This window comes from Opisthocomus hoazin, chromosome 5 (assembly GCF_030867145.1).
Source record: "Opisthocomus hoazin isolate bOpiHoa1 chromosome 5, bOpiHoa1.hap1, whole genome shotgun sequence".
NCBI lineage: Eukaryota > Metazoa > Chordata > Aves > Opisthocomiformes > Opisthocomidae > Opisthocomus > Opisthocomus hoazin.
In genome coordinates this window covers 46,271,339-46,298,191 of record NC_134418.1, presented here as the reverse complement: position 1 = coordinate 46,298,191, position 26,853 = coordinate 46,271,339, and the positions used below count along the sequence as shown (strand labels likewise).

Genomic DNA, 26,853 nt, shown 5'->3' with positions numbered 1-26,853 from the left:
AGGTTTCACTGAGATCTGGCAAAAAGGATGTCAGGTCATAGCTCTTATGGTTAGGTCAACTCTTAAGAACTATAGGGTACATGGAATATGAGAGTTCAATTTCTAGTCTGACAGAAACTTTCTCAAGGGGATACTGCAAGTGAGGAAGCATGGGTAAGAATTACCATACCTGATAGTATTAACAATCTAAACAGTAGTTCTGAAGCTTGCACGTACTGTTTACCTAAATGATGTGTCCTGTTAAGAGATTACGTTACAGAGTCTTGCGAGAAACTTGGATACTGTCTTCAGCTTCAAATTACATATCCAGGTGATATCATTCATTTTCTGCTTCCCATTCTTACTGGAAGTTTTTGAATTACATGTCGATCAAACTCTGAAGAATCCATTACACATGTAGCAAAAGTAGATCACTTAAGTGTATGGCAATATTGTTTCAAAAGAGCAATCAGTTGATTAATAAACTTTGGGGAGATTCCAAGGAGGAATCTGTATATGCTTAAGAGTATCCTAGTGGATAAAATGCTAGATCTAGCTATTAACATTGAGTTTCAACTCAGCTTTCCATCGTTTGTCACAAAGCCAACACCAGCTTGTTCAAATGATATCTTAAATCTGCATTTAATGAGTTGGGTAACTGGAATTCTGCTGATTTCTGAGTTGGATTGACCTAAAAAGTTGGCCGGACGGTATAGGTAGAAACCCAAATTCAAACTGGAAACCCCTTTAAAATGGACAGAAGTTTTCATCTGGGTTTAGCAAGTCTGCATCTCAGTTTCCTGTTACATATGCTGTCAGTGAATCCTTAAACAGCCTGTACTGCTCAAGTTAGTTTCACTTTGGACTTCTGTTTGTCCAGTCTGATGTCAGGTATGTGATATTTTGGAAGGAGTGTATAAATCTTCTCCTGTCTGTTTACAGGATCTGTTAGCTACTCTGGCAGTAAGATTTTTTTCCAGTATTTTGGGCCATCTCTCCAATACCTGTCCCTAGCTAGAGTGGAACTGAATAAAGCTCGCTGTCTCCACTTTCACCTGTCGCTCTTCAGCACTTTCTGTTTTGTCCTCTGGGACTCTTACACAAATCATAGGTTGTAGACCCTTAAAATTATTTGTCTGTGAAACTCATTGAATTAGCTGCTGCTTTGAAAGAGAAGTTTCTTGTGGTTTTCAATTTTAGTTGAACTGAATTTAGTCATCAGAGAAGCTTAATATGAAAAGAAATTTAATTCTAATAAAGATAAGGGTTATGTTTTATATTGCAAAGTTGAAAGCGTGGTTATAAAAGGGTAACATATGCAAAAGACAAATCTAAGTTAAGTTAATAAGAGGAATCTGTCATAGTAGTTCTGCTGCCCTTAGGTTGGCTGGAGGCCTGGGGACCCAGATAACATTCCATTTTCTCTCAGAATGCTTAAACAAGGTCCTTCTCCAGGCTTCTCTCCCTTCCTTTCCTGCAGTCAGGAAACAAATTTTCTCCTTCCTGGTTCTTTTTCCAATTTGAATGCAGCACTGTAAAAGCAGTCTGCAAAACAGTAGTCGTTCCTCATAAATCATGTTTCAGAAGAGGTGTAAACTGCAAACACATCTAAACAAATTTAGTTTATCGCTAGTTTCAGCTTTTAATAGAAAAAGCAATTGATATATTGGTGATCTGTGGGACAAAATTCCCCCATCACACACACACACACTTACAAAGGAAGGGTCACATTCACAGTTCTCCCTGCTGTAGAGCATTCCTTGTAAAACAAGGTACTGTGTCCAGAATGCTTTTGTGTGTGTGTAAATGGTCTTATCTTACCGGTTTCCCTGCAGTTTTCCTGTACCCATTGTGTATAAGGAGAGACTTTTCTGATCTTTCAAAGGGCTTTGAATTTCCATTGTCCAGAAAGCGTGGATATGTCCTAGATTGCACATATACATGGAGATAGATCTAGCTGAAGGTAGAGGGGAGGGAGGAACTACTTGCGTGTTAAAAGGAATTGAACTTTATCTTAAAACTTTCCTTTGCCTTAAAGATGTTTAAGTATTACACTTGAGGACCTTGAAGTGTATTACTTTAGGCCTAATAATAAATCTATTAGTAGTTAATGCTTTTCCAGTAAATTTACTAAGTAAACTCACCAGAGTTGGCCTAGTAATAGCTGTTGGATAAATTACTTTGCATAATAATTCTTTTTTCATCAATTAATTTATTTGAATAAAGATTTACACACATACACACACAGAGTTTTTATACCTCTGTTCTCCCTGTTTCAAATCTTTCAGCACAGGTTTTCATTATGTAAAAAGAAACTTGAGGAACAGTTTGAATTTTGATTTATTTTTTTTTTTAACACATAGATGTAATTCTGAAAAATGAGATCCACAAAGGCTATATTAATGAATCTATAATAGACGTATTTTCTAGAAAATTCTGACTTTGCGTCCTTGGGATCGCATACCTCCAACACTGAATCTACAAAGGAAAGCTAATTTAAAATGTGATGTTTAAATGACAGCATTGCTGGTAACTGTGATTTGGCAGTATTTTCCAGTGATCTGTAAGTCACATAGGAATATTTTTGAAAAATCTATTAAATGGTTGGCTGCAATTTACTTTCTAATGAGAAAATTAGTATCGACTAATAACTTTTTAAAATTTTCTTGTTACACTGATTGTAATTACAATTACATTTTTCAGGTCATGTCATGAAAGCTGCTGAGCATTATGAAGCATTTTATCAGCTAACAGAGGGTTCGACATGGAAGGATGAGACAGGCCGTACATACAATTCACTGGCATGTGAGCATCTCTGGAGAATTTATGCATTACTAGCAGACAAAATGTTAGAAAATAAAGAACACCAACAGGCCATCAAAACGCTAATAAAAGCTTTAAAAATGGCAAAAGAAGGTAGGTGGAAAATAATGCTTTCACATTCCTTTATTTGATGTGCATGCCATGGTTTTCCCAAGAGTAAAGTAGAAATTGTGAAGTGTTTGACTGGGTGATTATTTCCTGTGAAATTCAAAGGACAAATGCTATCAGTGCACTTCCAGATCTCACTAAAGCAGAAACCGCTACTTGCTGACAACAAAGAGTCTTTCAGATTCCGGAAAGCTTTATCTCCGAAAAAACAGCCTTGTGGGAATCATAGTATAAAACAGTGAACCCATAATCAGAAAGTGAGGTCACTGATAGAAGCTCAGCTCAGTGATTTTGATTTGCTAGTCACTGTTGAAGTGCCAATATTTGAGTGATATTATCTGCTCTATCACTACCTTTTCACTCTACGTAGTTATTTAGTACTTGCAAAAAAACAGGTTTTTTTCATAAGCAAACAAGATTTCTTCTTGTTGTATATCTTAATACATGTAAATACTTTGACACCTACAGTAAAATATTGCAGAATCGCAGAATAGCTAAGGTAGCAACAGGCTCCTCTGGAGATCATCAGGGTCAGCTAGAGTAGGCTGTCCAGGACTAGATCCCAGGACTAGATCCAGTGAAGTTTTTAGTATCTCCACAGGTAGAGACTCCATAACCATTCTGGAAACTGTTTTCCACTGTTCAAACACAGTCACAGTAAAGAAGTATTTTGTTAAGTTCAGGTAGAATTTCACTTTGTGCCCACTGCCTCGTGCCCTGTTGCTGAGCACCACTGAGAAGAGCCCGGCTCCCTCTCTTTACATCCTCCCATCACACATTTGTACACATTGATGAAATCCCCCTGAGCCTGCTCTTCTGTGGTCTGAAGAGTCCCGGCTCCCTCAGCCTCTTCTCCTAGGACAGATGCTCCCAGTCCCTTAGTCGGCTTTGCAGCCCCTCGCTGGACTCATTCCACTCTGTCCCTCTCTTGTACGGGGGAGCCCAGAATGGGACACAGCACTCCTGGGGTGACCTCACCAGTGCTGAGTAGAGGCAAAAGATCACCTCCCTCGAACTGCTCATGACACGCAGCCTAATGCAGCCCAGGATCCCGTTGGTCGCCTTTGCCATGAGTGTGCATTGCTGTCTCATGGGCAACTTGCTGTCCAGCAGGAAATCCAAGGAAACCCAGGTCCTTCTCTGCCACGCTCCTTTCCATCCAGTCAGACTGCAGCCCGGGCTGGTGCCTGGGGTTATCCGTCCCCAGGTGCACAACACTGTGCTTCCTGAGACTGCCATCGGCCCGTTTCTCCAACCTGCTGAGGTCCTTCTGAACGGCAGCACAACCATCTACCTGGCGGATCAACCATTCCTCCTTAATTTTCTATGGCCTGAAAACATGCTGAGGGTGTGCTTGGTCAAACCATCCAGGTCTTTAACGACAGTATTAGTGCCACTATTGATCCCTGAGTGCAGCACTAGTGACTGGCTTCCCACTGGACTTCATACTTCAGCTTGCAACTCTTTGAGGCTGGCAGCTCAGGTAGTTTTCAGTCTACCTCACTGTCTGTTTATCTAAGCCATACTTTACCAGCTTGTGTATGAAGATGTTATGGGAGATGGTGTCAGAAGCCTTGCTAAAATGGCAAGAAGCAACATCCGCTGCTTTCCCTTCATCCACCAAGCCAGTCATCTTATCTTAGAAAGCTATCAGGTTGGTGAAGCTTGATTTCCCCATCTTAAATCCATTCTGACTACCCCTGATTGCCTTCATGTTCTAGGTAATTGCTATACGAAGCTTTGTCTATGTGTGAATAGGTTTAAAATTGGGGGAAATTAGAATAGCATTTGAAAGATAGATGATGTGAGATGTTGAGCAGCTAGAAATACCATGCTCTAGAGCATTTATTCCACATGAGAGGGAACAGAAAACAGAAGGCAAATCTTACAAGTTAACTTTATGAAAATATGAATAATTCTCCAGATTTGTCAGACATCTTAATAATGCTGGTTTCTCAAAAGATGCTGTTCAATGTCTATTCTGCAGTCTTACTTCTCCTAGATGATTATTCTAGATTATTACTGGAGTGCTTCTCAGAAGTAGGTTGGAAGGTCTCAAATAATCATCTTTTTCCATACACAGCAATTCAAGAGCCTTTCATGGTATTCCTTAAGGGGCATATTTTGCACATGAGTTGCACATACAATTAGTATATAATATTAATTCAATATTTATCACCAGATATATTAGTTTTTTTAAACTTAATAATGTATACTCAACATTAATCTGTTAGCCAGTCTTTGGGTAGCAGTTGGGATAGATATAATTAAACTATCAAAAATGGCAAAAAAGTTGAAAATGTTTTCCAAATTTTAAAATAAGATTTGCCACAAATACATATATGACTGTACAGCTACATAGTATAACATAGCAGTCTATACAAAAGTATAAAATGTATTCAGAGAAGCCAAGGCAAATTCCTAAAAAGAAGTATCTTTATCAGACCAGCAGATACTGTTGGAAAAAATGAACAAGCTTTCAGGCATCTAAGCCCATGTGAACTTTGCTGTTCATTTTTTTTTTTTTTCATTATCTTTAAAAGTGCCAGCAAATTAGTTCTATTTCAGGATTTTTATTATATTGTCTTCGGTTATATTAATTCTAAAGAACTGAAATTTCTCATCTTGCCTTATCTCATGGAGAATAATGTTTTAAAACACCATTTGAAATCTGAATGCTTTATATGGTAATTTGGGGGGAATAAACCAAACTGGACTTCGGAGGCAAGAATTCAATTTTTTCAATTCCAAATGTTTAATTTGTGAAAGTATATGACTGTGATGCTGTGAAAAGTCGGAGTTGAAGACTCAGTAGTCAGAAGACTATTCAGCATTCGTTATTACGGCACTGGGCACATGGGGGATCTCTCCTCCAAAAGTGAGTACCAAACACCCTGTCATTGCAGGTTAAATACAATCACAATATACATATTCAGTATATTTCTGAGAAATGCTTAGCATATTCATGTCTTTTCTGAGAACTAATTAGCGTATGTTAATGTCTTACACGCATGTCTGTTAGCATCCCCGAGTGGTCTTTGGGGGTCTTAAGATGAAGGCTTGTACTCCTCTTCACAGTGTCTGCTGGTTGACCTTTTTTTCTGTGCAAACTCAGTTCTAAGACCACGTATACCGTGTCCTTCCAGGTTATTTTGCTCTGGTGTTGTTGCCCTCTTGGTGCCTCTTCATCTCTGTAGCTTGGCGCATCTACCCTCCCAAGGCCGAACTGTCCAAATAACATTATTTAGTAGTCTCTCTATCTTAGAGCTTTCCTGTCCCCCCCCCCCAAAACAGCAAGTTTGTCTAAGTAGCGTTGTTTAGGAGCTTCTTTATCTTAGAGCTTTCATGTCTTCTCAAAACAGCAGGGATCTACTTTAGTTTAATTATAATCGCTCTAGTAAGTGGAAATTTTACATTTACGGGTAACAATTGTATTTGGCTAATTTTTTTCTTTTGATTAAGCCACTAAAAAACCTATTTTGTTTTTATCTGCAATTTACTTTGATCCGTTTTGTGAGTTAGCTGTTTAGATCTTTTCTCTTGGGAATATGTACCCAAATACTGAGAATGCCAATACAATTAATCAGCTGAAGGAGGACATGTTTGCCCAAAAACTTCTCCATCTTTTTCAGCTGCATCTGTTGATCAAATACAAACTTTTAGCTTTTTGTAGAGCTGTTGTCTGTAATACTGTAGCTGTGACTTAAGCATGTAAAACTGCTGCTACTGATATTTACTCTAGTAACTAGAAGGGCTGCTGATTAAGTTTCTCATCAACAAAATATCTTGATATGCAGTTATGCTTCAGGTATAAACTCTTTATTGTGTTTGAGCAGATGGATATTGGGCAACAGAAAGACTGGCTTTTTGGCTATTTTTAATATAACTTCATCTACAATGTTTTTTAATGGATAGTCATGTTCTGGAGGGAAACTTTTTGTTATAGTGTGATACAGTAAGCATTCATATAACTAATTTATGTAAATATCAATATTGAATGGATTATTTTCTATTGAGGGAGCAATACAAAAAGACCAGCAAGCAGTGTTTCTTAGATCAGTATTAGTGAAATGAAACCTGGCATGGATAAATGTGATGCACCTCAGTTAGCAACTGCCTGTGCAGAATTTTCTGTGACTACTGCTTGCACATATTAGTTATCCCTTTTTTAAGCTATTCTAGCCTACAGTAGCTTGCAAAATAACCATGAGAATAAGAAATATGAACCTAGGCTACTGGTCTCTCTTGTTGTTTCGCTAAGATTCACATTAGTGAAGTGTATGAGTTCAACATATTTTGTGTTTATATACTAGGCTGTATTATATATTTGTAGCTACTTTCATTTATGTATGAATATATAGAGAGATGATTTTCTAATTATTTTCTAATGTGAAGACACTGTGAGTATTAAACAACTCATGATGGAGAACGTTACAGCATGTTAAACTGATTGTGCTGCATTGCTTGCTGTTGAACTTTCTTGCTGAACTTTGTTTACATCCATAGCTGCTATTTTTAATTACTACTATATATTTTTGGAAAGAGATAAATGGCAAGGGCAAGGAGAAAGAAAAACTTGATACAGTATTTAAGCATCTGTATGTTATTTAAGAACCTGCAAGAACTGTCTGTACTAATGTAATTTTGTTCAGATTATGCTGATAACTGTGACTTTAATCCTTTCTTTAGGAGGTGATATGAAGATGGAAGCAGAAGCTGCATATTGCTTAAGTTTAGCATATAATTTTGCTGGAGAACAACAGACAGCATTATCAGTAAGTTTATGTCAAAGTTGTTTTAGCTTTCTGAATGCCTTTCTCTGCCTCCTTGGCATCTTCTTAAGGATTTTGGAGAGCGGAAAAGACTTGGAGAGACTTGGCTCACAGACCTTTCATAACTGTATCTAGTTCTGTAGACAGGGATTCATGTGGCTTAAACAATTATGGTTCCAATAACTTCCAGAATTGTTGGAGTCCAGGTTTCCATGCTTGGATCTGTAGAAATAATATAAATTGACAATTCAGGTTATATGCAACTAGTTTTCTTTTTCCTGTATTCATACATATATAAAACAGTTTGCATTTAATAGTTTTCCATATAAAACACCAGTTTTGCAAACTATTTTGGTACAGCATACTTGTGAGCAACAATTAAAAATATATCAATTCACATGTTGAGCTTTTCAGAACATCAGGAATTTAGAAATATTAATTGCTTTTGGTATGAAAAGCTGTCGTGCTGATGCAGTCTCTTCTGTTGATATCTGAGTTCAAGCTCCTCTTCTCATGTTTCCTTTGACCCTCCCAAACATAATAATTCTAAGACAAGGAGTGTTCTGCATATGGAATTGTAGTCTGGAAGGAGGGTGCCGCTAGTTCATCATAGGTCAGTGTGAGAGGAAAGATAACCATCAACTTGATTTGTCTGTGCCAGTCATCAGAGAAGTCATGGTCCTCCATGATCCTCTTAAAAATGTTGTGTGGAGAATTAATTTATTTGAATATTTTGTCCATTATTATTGTGATTAATCAGCTGGATAACTAATATTTCTATTTCTGTTCATTCTTTTAAGCGTAGAGTGACTCAGTATTTCATAAATGAACATGTTTTAAAGAGGTCATTCTTTGTGGTTATTTGTTGTGGTGTTTTTCTTTCTTGTCAGAAATAGGCCAATAGAAGTCATAGAGTGAATTCAGCATGGGCTGCAATATTGCTTGCTTGGCTTCTGCAGTGTAGGGGGGATTCTGGATTTCTGTCTTGAAATATCCTCTTACATGCTTTTGTGATACTATTTTTTTAAAAGTTATTTACCATCTTTTATAGATAATTCTTTAATGCTGATAGGCCTATCTTCTGTATAAATCAACTGAATGCTGGAAAGTGGGAGCTTGTTCTCACATCAGTTGCAGTCAAAGTCTGTAGCTGAATGTGAAAATGTTTCAAAATTAAAAAGCTACATATAATTTTATAAAATTATATCTAACAGTTGCAACATCAATGAGAAGAGGATATCTGATCTCTTCCAAGAATATAGCGTGGCAGATTAGACTAGCAGTTTTTGTACCAAAGTTTATTTATATTGGTCTTTGACTGACAAGTGTGCCAGCGTTCTTACCTGATCAACTTTTCTGTTAAGTTTCTGAGTGACGCCAAGCTGTGTGAATGATGAAGAGCAGCAAGATAAACAAATGCACTAAATAAAGAAGGCTGCACGCATATTTGATCTCTCCATGACAGGAGAAATTAATGAACAAGACTGCATAGCCTCTATGATATACAAAGGATCAAGCTACCCTTGAAAGTGTCAGAAGTATTAGATATCCTGTTATTGTTTCCTTAGGATCCATTTTGCTTACATTTTATAACTACTCCTTTCCCTTAGTTGCTCACCCATGCCTCCTGCCAAAAAGTTAGAGTAATCATTTGGAAGTTCCATTTCTTTTTGTCACTTTCAGTCATTTTCTTTTTGTCATTCTATTGTCAGAATTATTTTTTTTTTTTTAAGGAAGATTCTGAAACAGTGCATTTTTTAATGTGCTACTGTTAATTTGAAATATAAACATAATAAGTTGCGCCTATTGTTTTTAGTCTTAGAGAAACACCTGACAGGTAAGGAAAGCAAGGTGCATTTTTCTAAGAAGAGAAAGAAAGTCTCTGTAGTACAAAACATAAATAATACATTGTGTTAAGAGTATAAATTGTTACTTTGACAGTAATGAAAATACCAATACTTTTCCATGTAAATAATATAATATTATATTAGAATATAGTGGCATTTCCTAATATAATAGCCTTTCCAATAATATTGCATAAGAAACCTATGAAGTACTTTCATTCAGAAAATATAGTATGTGTTATGGGGCTAAGAAAAAGGGGTAAAATTTTATTTCCTTTTGTCCTTAACAGTGATCAATATAGACAGCAGTAAAATATCAGTGGTTGACAGTACTGTTGAGCACAAGTTGTCTTCACTCTCCAATTAGAAATCATTGCCTAAAATTTACCCTTCTGTTCTCGGTTTAATGGTCTCTGTATCCAAGGGGAGCTCAGATGCTTACGGAGATGAAATCATTGCATCCTGTTCCCAGAGGACTACTGGTTATCATTACACGTAACATGCAGACAATACTGCTAGGAGCCAGTTTGCCTCATGGTAATACGTAGTTCATCACCAGCTTCTGTAGCATGCTAAAGAGGTCTTGCCACACAGCTTGGGACTATTCGGGTGTAGACTCAGGGGTCTCAGCAGTTATTTTCCTGCTTTGCATCAGTTTTCATCTTCTTTATCCTTTTGTGCTGTGGTCCACCTCAGGCAGTCTCCTTCTAGGGGAATCTGAAAGGAGCAGCTGTTACAGATACCATTTCCTCCAATTGTTGCCACTCGGTTCCTTTTGCTGTTCAGCATGCTGCTCCCTCCCCCAACATGCACACACAGTAGCATGCATATGAACTTGTTTCTCTTTCATTCATGTCTTCTAGCAGAGTGGAGAAGCATATGTTCAAAATATTAATTATCTGATGCAGTAATTAAAGTTTGAAATGATTAAGCTGCCGCCTATTGTATCAAAAATGTGCAGTCACTTTGTATCAAATGGGCTAGTTTTCTTGGAGAAGGTTTTTTATTTGCTAGGCACTTGGTGTCTAATCTAACATAATTTGATTTGGTGCATAATCTGTATAAATTGATTTAATTTCATTTGATATATACGATTGATTTCAGTGGATCTACTTAGATGTAAAAACATATGTGTGTGCATGTTTAAAAGCCTGAGAACTAATTATTTTCAGTAGCAGTATGGTATGTTAATAATATTTTTCATATCATCTGGTTTATAATCAAGTCTAATGGCTTTTCCACAAACTATTAATAGTTCACATTATATAGATTTTTATCTTAAACATTATAGATTTTGTCAGGGAGTGTTCTCCATCCAGGCAAATTTTAAAGTGAAAGTTACTGTTTGCTTGTTACACAAGCCTGAAGAAAACCAAGTATTAAGTGAAACACTTCTGTGTCATTAGAAATCTTGCATAAGGTATTGTAATATAGTGCTTGATCTGGGATTTTTTTTTTTTTAAATGGGCTTTCAAGAATGTTTCAAAGAGCTGGGCATCAAGAGTTTTTCAATTAGAGTTGCATCCCAAATCACCAGAAAAATTCCAGTCCTCATCCCTTATCTGAGCATTAGTTTTTTCTAAGCGTTCCTTTATTTTGGGTATTGAATCCTGTGTTTCAGATGTGTAACATATTTAAATAATAGAGGCAGTGTTCAGGAGTGCTGAGACTCATGCCAAAATAAATGTGGTAATTTATGACATAATGCTATGTGCATGAATTTTCAGAATTACGATATACAAGCCACAGGCATAAAATTATCAGGAAAATTTATGAACTTACAAAGACATCTTCACATTTGAAATGACCCTATTAAAGTAATCAGAGGTGATTTATGACCCTAAAGTTAATTTCTGAAAAAGTCTGTGTCAAAACAGACACACACAAAACTGAAAATTTTGTCTCGACTCATGCAGCTAGAGAGAATACAAGTAAATGTATCTGGGATGCAGATAGTCTGAAATTAGTATGCACAATGTATTTTATCTAATTATACAGATTGCGCCCATGTGTATGTGTGAATTTGGTGAATCAAGAAGGATCTTAATGAGTAAAAACTCCAAAAGGTAGAGCGAGTGTTATCCTCTATTTCTCCCAAACACTGTGAAAGGTAGTTAAGAAGAAAGACCATCTTTCCTTTGAGATTTGCTTACTATTCTAGTGCTTTGCTAGAAGGCTGAATTCCAAGACACTTTTCTGTCAGTGGTGTCTGGGTAGACTACTGAGTTTAGGTTTGAGCTTTCATTATGGCTACTACAAAAGAAACACTTAAATGGAGACTCCAAAAAACACATGAAAAGGTGCTATTCAATGAAAATTACTTCAAACTTCCTTCTGTTAAATCAGCCAGATTGTCCTTTATTCATGTATAAGTGATATTTAGCTATTGGTAATGAAGTGTAACATGTTCAGCTTAGCAAATGGCGTCATGTGCTTGACAAAACATTTTAGCATACCAGTTTAAGAAAAGGCCTCATCATTCCTAGAGGCTTCGCTTTTATTGAAGCAATTTTAAAATTATTCTTAAAACTGTACTCATATAGAAATTTTGTATTTTTCCATATCTGAGGAATAAAAAACCACACAAAACTTTGAGTCAACTTTGTAGGCAGGCATTTCTGATTGATCTTGATACTGGTAGTGAACTTTGCTCTGTCAAAATATCCTGACTCAAATACTGATGGAATTAAGAAATTAGAAATTATTCGTGTTGAGAATCTTAAGGAAGACCTGAAACTTCAGGGAAGAGGTGAATCTCTGATAATTCAATTAATTTTTGTTTTTAATTTAGCACTGAATTCTTAAAGTGAAATTACAGTTTTAAAATTAACTATTCGTACACCCCAAAAGAGCAAGACAACTGCAGTGAGCTGCAGATTTGGCTGCATGTTCCATTAGAGAAATCTGTAGAACCTTTTCAGAATTTTAGGACTATCTGACCACTGGTGTTCTCGGGAATCTGAATATGAGTTAGTGACAAAAAGTTTAAAACTCCGATTTGGGGAGCTGCACGTGGAGGACGTTGTTTTGTTTGCATGTTTGTTTTTAATTCCAAAACAGTATCAGAGTTTCTGGTTTTGTGTATGTTTATACAGTTTATGTAGCCTTACTTAAATATATATATTTTGGACATCTTGAATTTAGAAGTCACGGCATTTAATGTATCAAATATGGTTTCCCAAACTTCAAACTACTTTTTGTAAGATTCTTGACTCAGGATATCTATTACAAAATGAAAAGTTTTAATATTACCTTATACAGACATGCACTTGCGCGCACACACACACTCTCTCTCTGTATGAGTTTGAAAAAGAACTGGAGGCGGTTGTAGCGCAACATTAGTAGGAATATTTACATGCTTCGGCATTGATAATAATAATAATAATAAAATAATAATTAATAATAATAATAAATAATAATAGATATCCAAAGATCAATACAAGTCTTCACATGACTGAATCATTTCCATGAAATTGTTGCTAGTTGTTATGTTTAAACTCAAAAGAAGGAAATCATCCCTTACTGGAGGTTTGCTTGGCTCTAATATGTTGAAATATTCAGGACAAAGCCGTAAAAACTCCTTAAAATGCTCTGCAAAGGAATAAAAATATCATTGCATTTATTTTTCGCCAAGGCATGGAGGACAGAGCAGTTGGCAATCACGGAGCCTTCGCTCTGGTCCTACCTTTTTGATATAGCTGATTGGAGGGCACAATCTCTGCTATTCTCTGCGTAGTCTCTGCTAGGTATGTCCAGTGGAGATGGCTCTTCCTTATGCTTTACCAGGCAAGGCAGGAGCCAGGTTTCGGCCACAGCTATATAGTGTCTGTTCTATGGGATATAAGGTTATGATTAGTTCACTCGCCCTGACTGAGGTTTCTGAAACTCTAATAACTGTCTTCTGTCAGTTATGTGATTTAGGCAGACATTTTCTACTTACTGTATTGAAACTTTTTTAGAATATGTAATTTTATTTTTTTTTTTAAATAGCTGCTGGTATACAAGTTTCCACTCATTTCATTCCTACAGACTAGAAACAAAAAAGACAAAGCAGCACAACTGTATGTTATAGAGGTTATTCACTTTATGTACTTTAGACTGTATTGGATTTCTAGCTTAGGTGTGCTAAACCTTGGAACCTACACGCTGTATATAATTGAGGGAAGGCGATAGTTACAGTACGTCTTAGCTCATAGCATGTATTATCTAAGAAACAATAGTATGAAAGATCTTGAGACCTGTCAGTAGTATGTCCATTAGTGAAACTGCACGTATTATACTCAGGGCTGTAGCAAGTGGCTGAAAAACTGTATAAGAAATTTTCTAATTCTCTTAGATAATATACTTATAGAAGTCAGGCTCCTTATGTGTTTTGAGAAATTAAACATTTGTACCAACACTGTAAAAACTCAGGAATTTCAGTACTTAAATGCAAATATATTCATAATCTGGGAGGTTTTGTTTTCCTTTGTATAGTTTAGTTCAAATGAACAGGCTTTAAAAAAGATTCTATAAAGTAAGGCTTTTAAAATTAGATTGGTTTCTTAAATTGGTATAGTTCAAGCCATAGCAATTTACTTATTAAATATATGTTTAAATTCCAATTCATTTATTCCCATTGACTTCAAGGGAACAACTCATATGTTCAGGTGTAAGCAAATGTTTGACAGCTTTGCTTGATCAGAACCATCGATAGCTAGATCGGAGAATGGAAGGTCTTGATTCAGGCATCAGATCTTAAGGAATTTAAAATTTATCCTTTGATAGATAAATAACCTAAGAAGTTAAAACACTGAAGCGTGCCAGTATAAAACCGAAAGCTTGCTGCTTCACTGCTAGAAGCAATTTGTTTTGCTGTTTTGCTTTCCGCTTATGTATTATTTCAGAGCTGATCAAAAGAATTGGTAGCAAAGTGTGAAATAAATTGTACTTCTAAATAAATCGATTTAACATTCCTTGGTGCTTTAAGTGATTTTTGTAATATTAATATTTAAAATATTTCTGTCTGAAATCTCTTTATGACTACATATAGCAATAATGGCCACCATTTCGTTCTGCTGTTTTTCATATTAGAATATTACACAGTAAATGTTGTAAAAATACTATCTTTTAGCACTGAAATGGATGCAAAAGATTTCAAGTGTCTATTTGCATGTAAATGACTAAAGTTTTATTCAGTCAGTAAAAAGAGTCTATTAATCCTTTTACTATACTACATTTCTTACATGGATTAAAACTTATAGAATATAAGGTTTTCAGCTGAATGAGAACTTTTCCTTAATTTCCATATAGGTATGCAGAAAAATAATGGATTTTAACTGACTTAAACTAGGAAGGTATACAAAAAATTTATCTCTGCATTTTTTTCCATTGTGTTTTGCAAATTTAAGGGTCGGCTTGTTTGCTTTTAGCTAGGAAAACATTGTGTAATTAAAATACCTGTTCATGGGTGGACTAAAGATATTAATAAGCATGAAGTAGAATGTTTATAGGTGATTCGTTTAAGAAGTAATGGGCATTTAAGCATGCACATGCATATAGTATGATATTAATGTCTTAGGAGGCTACAGCAATCTGACAGCCAGGTATATTCATGTAGACACAACAGTGTGATAAAAGCAGTGCAGACATCTGGATCACAGTGCTGCTGTACAAAAATGTTTCTGAACAATTCACATTATTGCACTTACCCAAATTTCCAGTCTTGTCCACCCCTTTCTCCTTGTTTCTTTCTCCGCCTCTCCCTTTGTCTTTTATGTACTTGCGGAATCTCATTTTTCCTTTGCAAGTCGCCTCCATCTGCTTATGTGTCAGAATGGCCCTCGTGCCACACATCACATTGAGGAATTCTCAAGATGAAGGGCTGTGTTCACATCACTACTTCTGTCTCAGCACTGTTTCATGCTTGTCACTGCTCAGCACTCAGCGCCACACTGCCTTGTTTTGTCAATAACCATTTATTTGTTGCTGGAATAGTAGCAACCATTACATCTGACCTCCCTGTTTCATCAATTATGGATAGATTATTGGATGTGAACATCTGCAAAAGCTTGCTGTTGAACTTACCTCCTGGCTGGGATTAGATAAAGTATTAAACTGTTGTTTATTGTCAGGCCAAAACTCTACTGGGAAGCCAGGGAATTCCAAGACTAGCGAACTCCCATCAGCAAGCACCAAAAATTGTTTAGTATTGCTGCCGTTTCCCATAAGATCGTAGCCATTTATTATTTACACTTATTACTAGTTGTTATAACATACTTGATAAAAGCTCTTGGCAGGCACAGTGTTTCCAACTATTGTCGCATCTGTCAGGATGGAAAGGATACATAAACTTTTTTTTCCTCTTATATTGCTGTTAAAGGGTAACAGATGAAGCTTCTTCACTCCAGACTGTTAAGCCATGCTTTATTTTGAAGAAATATGTCAACAATGGCTGGTTTGGAAAACATTACATTCCCGTACTAGATAGAGATTAGAACAACTTTTACTCAAGTAATGTGTCTTGCAGTAAAGATTTCAAATAGTACAATAATAACAACAAACTAAAATATCTGGTTTTGATGTTTGCATAGGTTTTTGCTCTGAAGGACCTAGCTGATTTTTTAATTGTTTTTTATTTATTTTAATAAAACCTTTTATGAGGTGTAGTAAGTAATAAGATGATGACTGCATTCCTACAAAGTTGTAGGTGTAGAGAATCAAAAGTAATATAATTGTTCATGGCACAGAGGGCCAGAATTAAGAGCAGCAATACAGAAGAAATAAGAAGGATGAGAATAAAAGTTAACGTTTATTCAATCATCCATGCATTTAATCTCTTTTAAGTTTCCTGTGCAGAAAAATGAAGCATACACGGTGAACTCCTAACCTCGTGGAAGCCAACAGAATGACCCAGGGGAAAGGAACTTTTTCAATTAGTTGCTAATATTTACATATCATCCATTCGGAATCAAAGCGAAACGTACCTACTCTGAATATTAAGCGAAGCATTCAAGACTTGATACAGGCAAAGAATCCTGGGTCTTGTCTTGATAGACTGTTAAGGAATGAATGAAATGTTTGTCTTCCTTTCTCTAATCTTTCAAACAGATGCAGACACAAGTAACCTGAAGCATGTATTGCCATGCAAGTTTATAGAGCATCAAGGTAAACACTGTGCTTGATAGCCAAGTAGAACAAGGGAGGGATGAGTGTGGACTGGATGGAGCAGTTACCCCTCACAGAGAGTGTCAACAAGGCAACACCTTAGTGATAGCCATGTCCTAGCAAAAGCCTGTGGAAAGTCATGAATAAGGGTGCTCCACTTCAATGTTTGACTTGGCCAGACTTCTGGATGGATTCTTCTACATCCCTGCCCATTCCTCTGTCCGCAGTTCCCTTGGCTCAGTATGCATGCTTATGCTATGCGTTCTCCAAATACCCATGTCAGAGTCCCTGGAATATCAGTTCTGCAACAGACCAGATTGGCCAATTCCAGACAGATTCTTTCTGTCTCTGTAGGAACAGTGGCAAACTGTGTACATTTCTGGTTTAAATTTTTTCCATTTATTTATCAAAATAGTGCAGTCCCGTGTAATTGGGTGTGGCTAAGGGCTAGGAGTTAGCATTCACATTAACAGAATTTGAATTGGGGAATTTCAGTTGCGGGGGAAGAGGGAGAACTAACAGTTCTGGCAAATCAGGGACTACTCCCTTTTTCTTCAGCATGGCACCCAGTTTCAGTATCCCTTAATTGTGAGTATGTAGGCAGAATGCTATACTGCTTTTACCCGGGATGCTTACTGTGCCTGAATATATTTAGCATTTAACAAGGTGCGGCCTGCCATTTGGTTGATATTGGTGTATTATTTTCCTGGGATCAGTGAGCTCTGCTCATTGTAATCAATACATTGCATGAACAATACAATTTTCTTATTGAAGTCCAACCTCTCTCACACTGCGTTTTGGCCAAAATAAGAATATATCTGGGTTTGTATTGTGAAACTCTTCTTTGACCTTGCTCAGGATGGCCACAGGCATGTAGCCACTCAAATTATGGTAATAAAGACTGTACTTTTTAGGCATTTTTAAATATGCATTTCATGGGGAGCTATGGGAGAGAGTTCACTAAACTGCAAAATGCCTATGCATACAGTTCTGTTGCCTTTATTTTCACTGGACTGTATGGAAGCGATTATTTAGTGACTGACAGAGCTATGGGTTTTTTTCTGAAAGTATTTACGTGGTACTAAGTGCTAAGAGGCCAGTAGTCTCACTTGACTGCATTGTCTGTCTACCAACACCTATTCTTGGCTTCAGAAAAATATTGTGAGATGCTGCTAGCCAGGCTGGGCCTTAGCTGTTACTGCAGCGCCTGTCAGAAATCGTTAGCTAGTGATCTCTTTGACTAACGTTCCAGTTGATTGTCTGATTCATGTTCAAGATCTGTAAATGAGGCAGAAGCATCTTTACTGCTCACCAGCTGTGAAATGGCTAAACACTGCTAGATTTTCAGAAATCAAAATAGATGTATTTCCAGTAAGGTTTGACAACAATATCAAGAGCAAAGCTGAGAGCAGAACTATGTTTTTGTGTTTTTTAAAGTTACAATATTATAAATCAATATTATCTGATCATGTTTTTGTCAGAGTAATGTATGTTACCAAAATAATGAAATACTGGTGGTAGCATTAATCTTGTGTTGAGTTAGATAGACATTCTGCATTCAACATAAATTCATACCTTCGATTTTTACTCTTTTGTTTGTTATTGCCAGATTTATCAATGTTTAGCACAGCCTATGTCCTTTTGTCTGAGTCCTCAGCGTATGCCAATGAGGTGTGTGCATGTTTTTGTGTACGTACAAAAGGACAGGTGTGGCAACAATAAAAAATAAAGGGTGGGATTTGGAGGAGGGGGAGTCTTGGGGGAGGAGCTGGTGTATCTCTTTTATGTTAATGGAATAACCCCAGGAGGATCACGTTGGCATAATGCTGAGATAACTGAGAAGCAAATCTGAGCCTGAGATCTGACTAATATTTTTCTTGGCAGAGGAGATAAATGTGGAATTCACCACTACCTAGAGAGTTAGTGCAAGAGCTATGCCGCAAATAAGCTCTAGTTTGAGGATTTCAGCAGAGCTTGTTATAGTACTTTATTTTTACGCTGTAGCTTATTGTAGCCGCAATAGACTTACAAAGACCCAGGAAGAGAGTTGATTTTGTGAAATAGATGCACCCACAGTAGCTACCCTCCTTCCAGGTGCACCTGCGTCCAGCTTTTAGTGCTAAGCAAGAAAACAAGGGAAATTACACAATTCATCCTGATTTTTTTTACTATTATTTCTGTTTTGCAGCCATAAAACCTACTTTTTTTTTCTTTTTTTCCTGCATACACCAAAATAATAGCGGATGGCATGTGGCACAGTTGTCTGTGATGTGGAAGACAAAGCTGAAGTCTTCATCCTGCCAACTTCCCACATCTTACACAAATGAGAACAACTGATTGAAACCCACTGTTCATCTCTCTAATACACTGATTTTTATTTTATTTGGTTTTTAACCAGTATTTCCACTGCGGACCTAAAGAAGTAGGAAGTTTGAGACATATAGCCAAAAACTAATTTGTGACCAGAATCAGTGCAGTTTTTATAATTTTAATTTTGTTAAACTTACCTTACATTTTCTTTTTAGAGGTAGAAAGAACTGTACATTAATCTGTTTAACTGCATATGTAAAGACGTCTTTCCACTGGTTGCTGGGACTATCAAACTCTGAAACAGCATGGAAATTTTATAATGGAACCTAGCTTGATCAGGATAGATCTATTGCAACAGCTTCCTTTCTCAGAACTCTTTGTACATAGCAAATTTTAAAAAACAAAACAAACAAAACCCCAACAGAACAACAAAAAAACCAAGGCATTTTGCCCCTTCAGTAACTCTAAAGCTCTGAAAACTCTGTTGTATTTTTGAGAAGGAAATTTGGCCAGATGCGTGTAATACTCAAATCCACTCTTTTTAATGTACATTATCAATATAGATTCTTATGCAGTCCCATTCAATGTATTTTTATAAAATGTTACGTATTTTTATTTACATTTCCTGAGCGTGAAGAAAACTACCAAGATGACATTTTAATGCACAGTATTTACCATAGAATACTGAAGCAGAAGTATGTTACCTTGATAAGAAGACTTTTTTCTGTTGTCGAAAATAATTTTTCCATCCTTTGTGTAATGACAGCTGTATTCTCCAAGACTACAAATGCAGCAAACCTGCACATTTGTGTAGGAGTTTTCAGCATTACTTGTTGACATGTTCCACCTCTTCCTTGGATATCACTGTCATCTGCACAGATTGGCCAAAATATATGTAAAAGACCCATTTCTGGCTATGCTTCTGTCTGAAGGTAGAAGAACTTCTGTGAGAGACTCTAAATTCCATTAGATCCAAATGATGTGTGTTCCCACTATTGATGCACTTCTCAGAGAGCTGATAGATGACTGGCCCAGCCATGCCCACTCAATACTCTCTTGCCACATGCATGTCTTCTCTTACGTGGTATTCATAGGAGCCCAGTTAGATGGACTGGCTGTTCATATCCTGTGAAAATAAACAGAGAAGTTTTTATGTCCATTGGTTGTTTTCAGGCTCCCTACAGATTTTAGAAGACATCACTGTGGCAATTCCTCTTGATTTGCCAGCAGATAAGCTTTATAATTTTTCATTTTAAATGAAAATTGGAAGCATGCTGTAATTGCAAGAGACTTTGGATGAAATCCTCCAATGCTTACCTGTTAATCCAGCAGTTTATACTGCCCTACCTCCTCCTCTTTTTCTATCCTGAATGTAGAGGGTAAGGCATGCACCATAGGCGAGGAGGCCGCTCTTCCCTTCCTCCGCGTAAATGGATACTGGGCAATTGTAGCACACAGGGGCACTACACAGCTGCTTTCCATCAAGGATGCGTCCCTTTCTGTGTCCCTGCATAGTATCTGAAGCTGGAGGAGTTACCTGAAATACAGACCTAAAGAGTGTATTTTCTATTATAATTTATCAAGTTTTCCTCCCTTTCATGTAGATGGTTTAATTATCATTATTTCATCATTATTTAGAATGAAACATCTCATCTGTGTAGAGTAGCAGTAACCTGGGACTAAAATGAGCACTTTTCATCGATGTGAAGGAGTGGCTTTATTTATTTACTACTTCTTTCTAGCAGCTGTTGAAGAGATGCAGTGAGTGAGCTTTTTACTTTGGCTACTCCATGTATGGTTTTTCCTTGTTTTTGTGATATCTTTGATAGAAAAAAAGTACAGTAGTCTAAGCCTTAGGTACCTCAGTAACCATTCTGTGCTAGGTAGTAACCACTGGAGGCCCTGTGTCCTAGTTCGATATTGTAGAGGCCAGTTTAAAGTAGGAGTGATTTCTCCCCAGTACATAAAATTTTGGAAACATCCTGAGACTCTTATAGCAGGTTTTCTGATATGGGCACGATTATTACAACAAATGTTGTAGGTCCTCTAAGTTAAATGCAAAACCAAGAACAGTTTCTTGGACACTTGCATGTATTTGTTACCATCCTGGATTATTAGAAAGACACACTGCAGGCCTTGACAACGTTGAGTATGCATTCGGTTTAAGGTGAGTTCTGAACTGATGTGACAAGTTCCTAACTGAGGTGCCTGCACTCTCTTTTTGTCATGTCTTATGCATTGATTACTCAACTGACAGTGACCTTCAAGTACAGGATGCAATGCTGATGTACATGAGAACATAACTGATAAGAAAGTACATGAGGGATGATAAATAGTGCAGCGCACGTTAATAAATGCTACTTTTTTGTGCACACAGAGCTTATATAACTAAAATATAAGAGCCGTGTCCAGGGATACTCTTGCATATAGTAAAACTCTTTCAAGAACTAGGAAGTATCAGTAGTGGAAACAGTGAAAGAAATGATGACATCCGTAGCATTAGCACACACAAGTTGTCGTCTTTTGAACCACGCACTGTGCCAATGACAAGGCATGCAGTCTTAGTAGAAAAAAAATGCCCTGTCTTTTACCTGAGTATAAATAGGCATCTTGGGGCATGCAGGATACTGTCGTATGTCCCATCCCCCTTCAGAGCTGGTAAATGACATTCGCTACTCCTTTCTTGGAAATGTGCAAAAAGGATTTCCATAGATAGTCTTTGGAGATTTCCTGTTTTGTCATGTGTGTAATAGGTTGGGTCAAGCAACAAAGAGGAGGTAGGAGAGAATAGGATTTAATTTTATATGCATTCACCTGTCATCACCATTAGGGAAAAAAAAAAAGGATGAAAAGAGAAATTATGCAATACAGGTGATGTCAGTGTTAAATAAAATTAAGATCATATGTTTTTATGCAGCAGCTGTAAGCCTTCAGTTATGGGAGCGGTCATGATAATAGACTGCGTTCCCAAGGAATGTTAAAACATTGCTTGTGTGCATGAGTAATTAGTCATAAAAATAACAAGATTATCTACAGTATTTTAAGTCAACCTAGTTTAAATGCATAACCTATAATTTATTCACTTTTGGGGCATCTAAATTATACTTTTAAAAGTTGTCATAGTGAGAGTTTAAAGAAAGAAAAATAATATTAAGTTGTATTTCAGCATTATCATTCTAAAATACTATGAATGCAAAGGATACTGTCTTAAGGTATCCATTAACATAAATTCATAAAATCACAGCCTCCTAAACTCTTCTAAATTATGTACAAGGAAATTTATATTGCAAATCAGGTAACATCTCTTTGGGTTTTGTAATGTGCCAAAATGCAAGGATTTAAATGCAAGTTGTATCTTTTCAGTTAGTAACTGAGTACTTTCAAACAACTATAAGTAATGATCAAAAATGTAGTCCCATTACAACTAATTAAAGAAGAAATGTACAGGTGGAAAATCTTTGTGTTTCATATGAACACACAGACCAGAAAAAAAAAAGTGGAATTTCTTAGCATTGTATTTATTGAGTTTTCTCTTTCTGTTTCACAGATTTTGAACACCTCTGTAAAAATCTTCACAGCACTTTGTGATTCTGCTGGCCTAGGCAGAGCATATGCAGCTATAGCTGAGATCCTGGTAAGGTAGGTTATCACATCCTTGTCTGGCTGTCAGTGCACATTCATTCAACTGTGAAAGACTTAAATTGTTAGAGGTCTGTCGCTTCCCATTACTGACTGCTTAAATTTTAAGCAGTGCCCTTCTTGCAGTAAGTGACCCTTTCATTGAAAGTTATTTTAAACTGGTACACATTTTTTAAAGTGGATGATCCGAGCTTTTCTTTACCTGTAAGCTATAATATGCCTTTTTTCCACCACATTTTGGGGGCTTTTTTCTTTTTTTTTTTTTTTTTTCCCAAAAGTGTGGGAGGGAACTTACTGGAAAATAGAAATCCAGGCATATTTTCCAGGTTAAAAAAATAAAACCTTGGATAATTTAACAAGGTCCAGTAGGTGTCTCAATGTAATCTTTCCTGAACTGTAAGTTTTCATTTATTACACTCACTTCTTCTGTGGAGGCATTTCTGGTTTGTGCATGTGTAACTAGATACATGTTTGCCTGTATAACTAAATACATATTTGTTGCAAATAAGTTGCTTGTTTTCAATGTTTTCATTTCAGCATCTGGCATTAAAATCTTCTTCCAGGTGAATTAGTTTGAAACTGCTTCAACTTCTTATACAAATAATTTTGACATAAAATAGTTTAATGCAATTATCATGTGAAGTAAGAAAAGAGGCAATTAAAGTGAAGATTGCAGCTTATCCTTGTTTCATCCTATGTTTGGGTACTTCAGTGCATGTGATGCATGATAGAGGTCGGCAAACTGTTTATGGAGGAGGACTTGTCACCAGGTTTATTTCTGTGTGTGGAGCAAATTCTCCTGTTTGTGTTTGATGCCTTGTCACTTGGCCTTTCTAAGCATGTAGGGACCAGCCACAATCACAGTGCTCTTCAGCTCTCTGATACATAATTCGTGGATATTCATATTCTGAGCATCCAAAATAAGCGCATGGCATAAGATGTTCAGAAAGCCACAGAACATACTTAAAATACCAGGTCCCATTTTCAAAACTGTCTTAAGCTTAACTGAGAAAGATTTAGTTCCTGGGACAACAGCTGTTACAATGAGTGGCTTGGCAATGAGTGCAAAGGTGTCCAAGTTCTCAGTAGCATTCATGGTTTCCATAAATTCAAAAAGAAGCTGTTTGGGTAGAGGGTACCCTAAGATAGCCAAAAGGACTTTCTAGAAAACCATGTATATTAATTTTCTCTCTCTGTGATTCAGGCATTCTGGAATGAGAGCACATACATTTATTTACTCAGAAGTTACAGATACAGAGATCCTTTCAAAGTCAGGTTTCTAAACCCTTCATCTGAAAGACTATGCAAGTGCAAATTTTTTTCTTAAAAGCACAGCTAAAGAAGGAGTGGCTAGTGATTTTCTTCGGAGTCAGATCTGTACTCCACACCTTCTAGGAGCATTCATTAGCTGATAGGACTGTAGCTGATAGTGGGAATGGACAGTCCCACTGCTTTCCAGTTGTTGCAGTTTGAAAAAGAGGAAAACGGTTAGGTAAGGGGAGATAAGAGGGGAAACTAAAAGCAACTTCACAGTTCAATATTTAAGGCTTTCTCCTAGAAAGGACCATTCTGACTTATTCAAGTCAAGAAGGGACTCATTCTCATGTCTGGGATCAGGGTTTTAACTGCTAATCTATTGCTCAGGTAAAGTCACAACCATAAACCCTTCCTCTGGAAAGTAGCTACTGTGGCATTTTTTATAAAACCGATCTGGTAGTTATGCTATGAGAGCATTAACCAAATTAAACACCTTACATATGTGTCTGCTTTGAAGAGCTTTAGGTATGTGATAAGCATAAACTTCTCAGCCCTGTGAAAGATCATGATGATTCTCAGCACCTTTCAGCCACTGAAGAAACTTTTATGTAGAAAGGCCTGGGCACCTGTGAGTCAGAGCCGAATTCTGACATTCAGTTGCCCAAAAATTCAAAGCATCACAGTTCTGGATTCATGCTTCAAAACCTTAACAAAGTCTCGGATAATATATATATATCTGCTTGTTTATGTGGGCCTTACGTCTTCTTGAACGCTTGAACTCTATGACTGAGGGTCATAGAGACTTGGGAAGTTTTCACCGATTTCTTCATGGGGCTATTTTGTAAGGAGGTCTCACAGATGAGGAGATGCCACTCCATAAACCTCATTTATTCATTATTTTAAGTAGAAATGGAGAAAATCCATCATTACTTTTACTATATCACAAACAGCAAAAATATCTCAGTAGACTGTAAAGTATCTTTGACATGAGAAAATATAGCAAGTGACATATGAAATGGGTGTTGAGGGAGCTGGCCAAAGCAAGGCTGCTTTTGACTTATCTTTGAAAGGTTATGGCAACTGAGGGAGGTTCCTGAGGACGTGGAGATTGTAGATGTCACTTCTGTCTTCAGGAGAAGGGATCTGGGAAATTTCAGGCTGGTCAGCCTCACTTTGATGCCTGAGAAAGTGATGGAGCGAATATTCCCAGAAGCGATTTTCAAACATGTTAAGGACAAGAGGATAACTGGGAATAGTCAGAATGGATTTAAGATGGGGAAATCAAGCTTCACCAACCTGATAGCTTTCTAAGATAAGATGACTGGCTTGGTGGATGAAGGGAAAGCAGCGGATGTTGCTTCTTGCCATTTTAGCAAGGCTTCTGACACCATCTCCCATAACATCTTCATACACAAGCTGGTAAAGTATGGCTTAGATAAACAGACAGTGAGGTAGACTGAAAACTACCTGAGCTGCCAGCCTCAAAGAGTTGCAAGCTGAAGTATGAAGTCCAGTGGGAAGCCAGTCACTAGTGCTGTACTCAGGGATCAATAGTGGCACTAATACTGTCGTTAAAGACCTGGATGGTTTGACCAAGCACACCCTCAGCATGTTTTCAGGCCATAGAAAATTAAGGAGGAATGGTTGATCCGCCAGGTAGATGGTTGTGCTGCCGTTCAGAAGGACCTCAGCAGGTTGGAGAAACGGGCCGATGGCAGTCTCAGGAAGCACAGTGTTGTGCACCTGGGGACGGATAACCCCAGGCACCAGCCCGGGCTGCGGTCTGACTGGATGGAAAGGAGCGTGGCAGAGAAGGACCTGGGTTTCCTTGGATTTCCTGCTGGACAGCAAGTTGCCCATGAGACAGCGATGCACACTCATGGCAAAGGCGACCAACGGGATCCTGGGCTGCATTAGGCTGCGTGTCATGAGCAGTTCGAGGGAGGTGATCTTTTGCCTCTACTCAGCACTGGTGAGGTCACCCCAGGAGTGCTGTGTCCCATTCTGGGCTCCCCCGTACAAGAGAGAGAGGGACAGAGTGGAGTGAGTCCAGCGAGGGGCTGCAAAGCCGACTAAGGGACTGGGAGCATCTGTCCTAGGAGAAGAGGCTGAGGGAGCCGGGACTCTTCAGACCACAGAAGAGCAGGCTCTGGGGAATCATATCAGTACCTCTTAGGCGTAATAAAGAAGAGGGAGCCGTGCTCTTCTCAGTGGTGCTTAGTGACAGGGCAAGAGGCAGTGGGAACAAACTGAAATACAGATTCCATTTAAACATAAGACAAAAACAATTTACTGTGAAGGTGAATGCTGGAACAGGTTGCCTAGAGAGGCTGTAGAGTCTCCATCATTGAAAAGTCACTCAAAACCCTATTGGACACAGTCCTCCTTTAGCTGAGCCTGCTCTGAGCAAGGCAAATTGACTTGATCTCCAGAGGTTCCTTCCAACCTTATCTATACTATGATTCTGTGATCTGTGTCTTAAGTAATCCTTTTAGATAAATTCATAGAATCACATAATCAGAGAATAGTTTGGTTTGGAAGGGACCTTTAAAGGTCATATATCCAATCCTCCGGCTGTGAGCAGGGACATCTTCAACTAGATCAGGTTGGTCTGAGCCCCATCCAACCTGACCTTGAATATTTCCAGGGATGAGGCATCTACCACCTCTTTGAGCAAAATTCCCTGTTGCCATGTAATGCGCCCTAATGCAAAGCTTTCTTTAACCCAGTATGATAGATATTTCAGAGAAAAACCTACTCTTCAAAATTCAATAGCAGTATTTTTCATGAACAAAATCATTCTGGTCCATTTCTGCTGGTTCTTCCTTAGTAGCTGGAGGAGAAAAGGATGTAGAAAAATGGTGTGAAAAGCCAATGTAAAGAAAGACATTAAAAAAACATTGTAAGTTGATGTTTAGTCTCACACCAAACTTTTGTATATTTTCTTGTGTGATGTATAGCAAACAAGTAACTTT

At 37.5% G+C, this 26,853-nt stretch overlaps 1 protein-coding gene across 2 annotated transcripts in view; it reads left to right on the top strand.

The window, feature by feature from the left end:
* The window catches only part of TTC29 (tetratricopeptide repeat domain 29), a 133,393-nt gene that overhangs the window by 46,745 nt on the left and 59,795 nt on the right, over positions 1–26,853 (top strand). For both annotated transcript variants that reach the window (XM_075421092.1, XM_075421091.1), the window contains 3 exons: positions 2,683–2,895; positions 7,600–7,685; positions 22,530–22,621. In XM_075421092.1, coding sequence (XP_075277207.1) covers positions 2,683–2,895; positions 7,600–7,685; positions 22,530–22,621 — 391 coding nt within the window. The remainder of the gene's footprint in view (positions 1–2,682; positions 2,896–7,599; positions 7,686–22,529; positions 22,622–26,853) is intronic.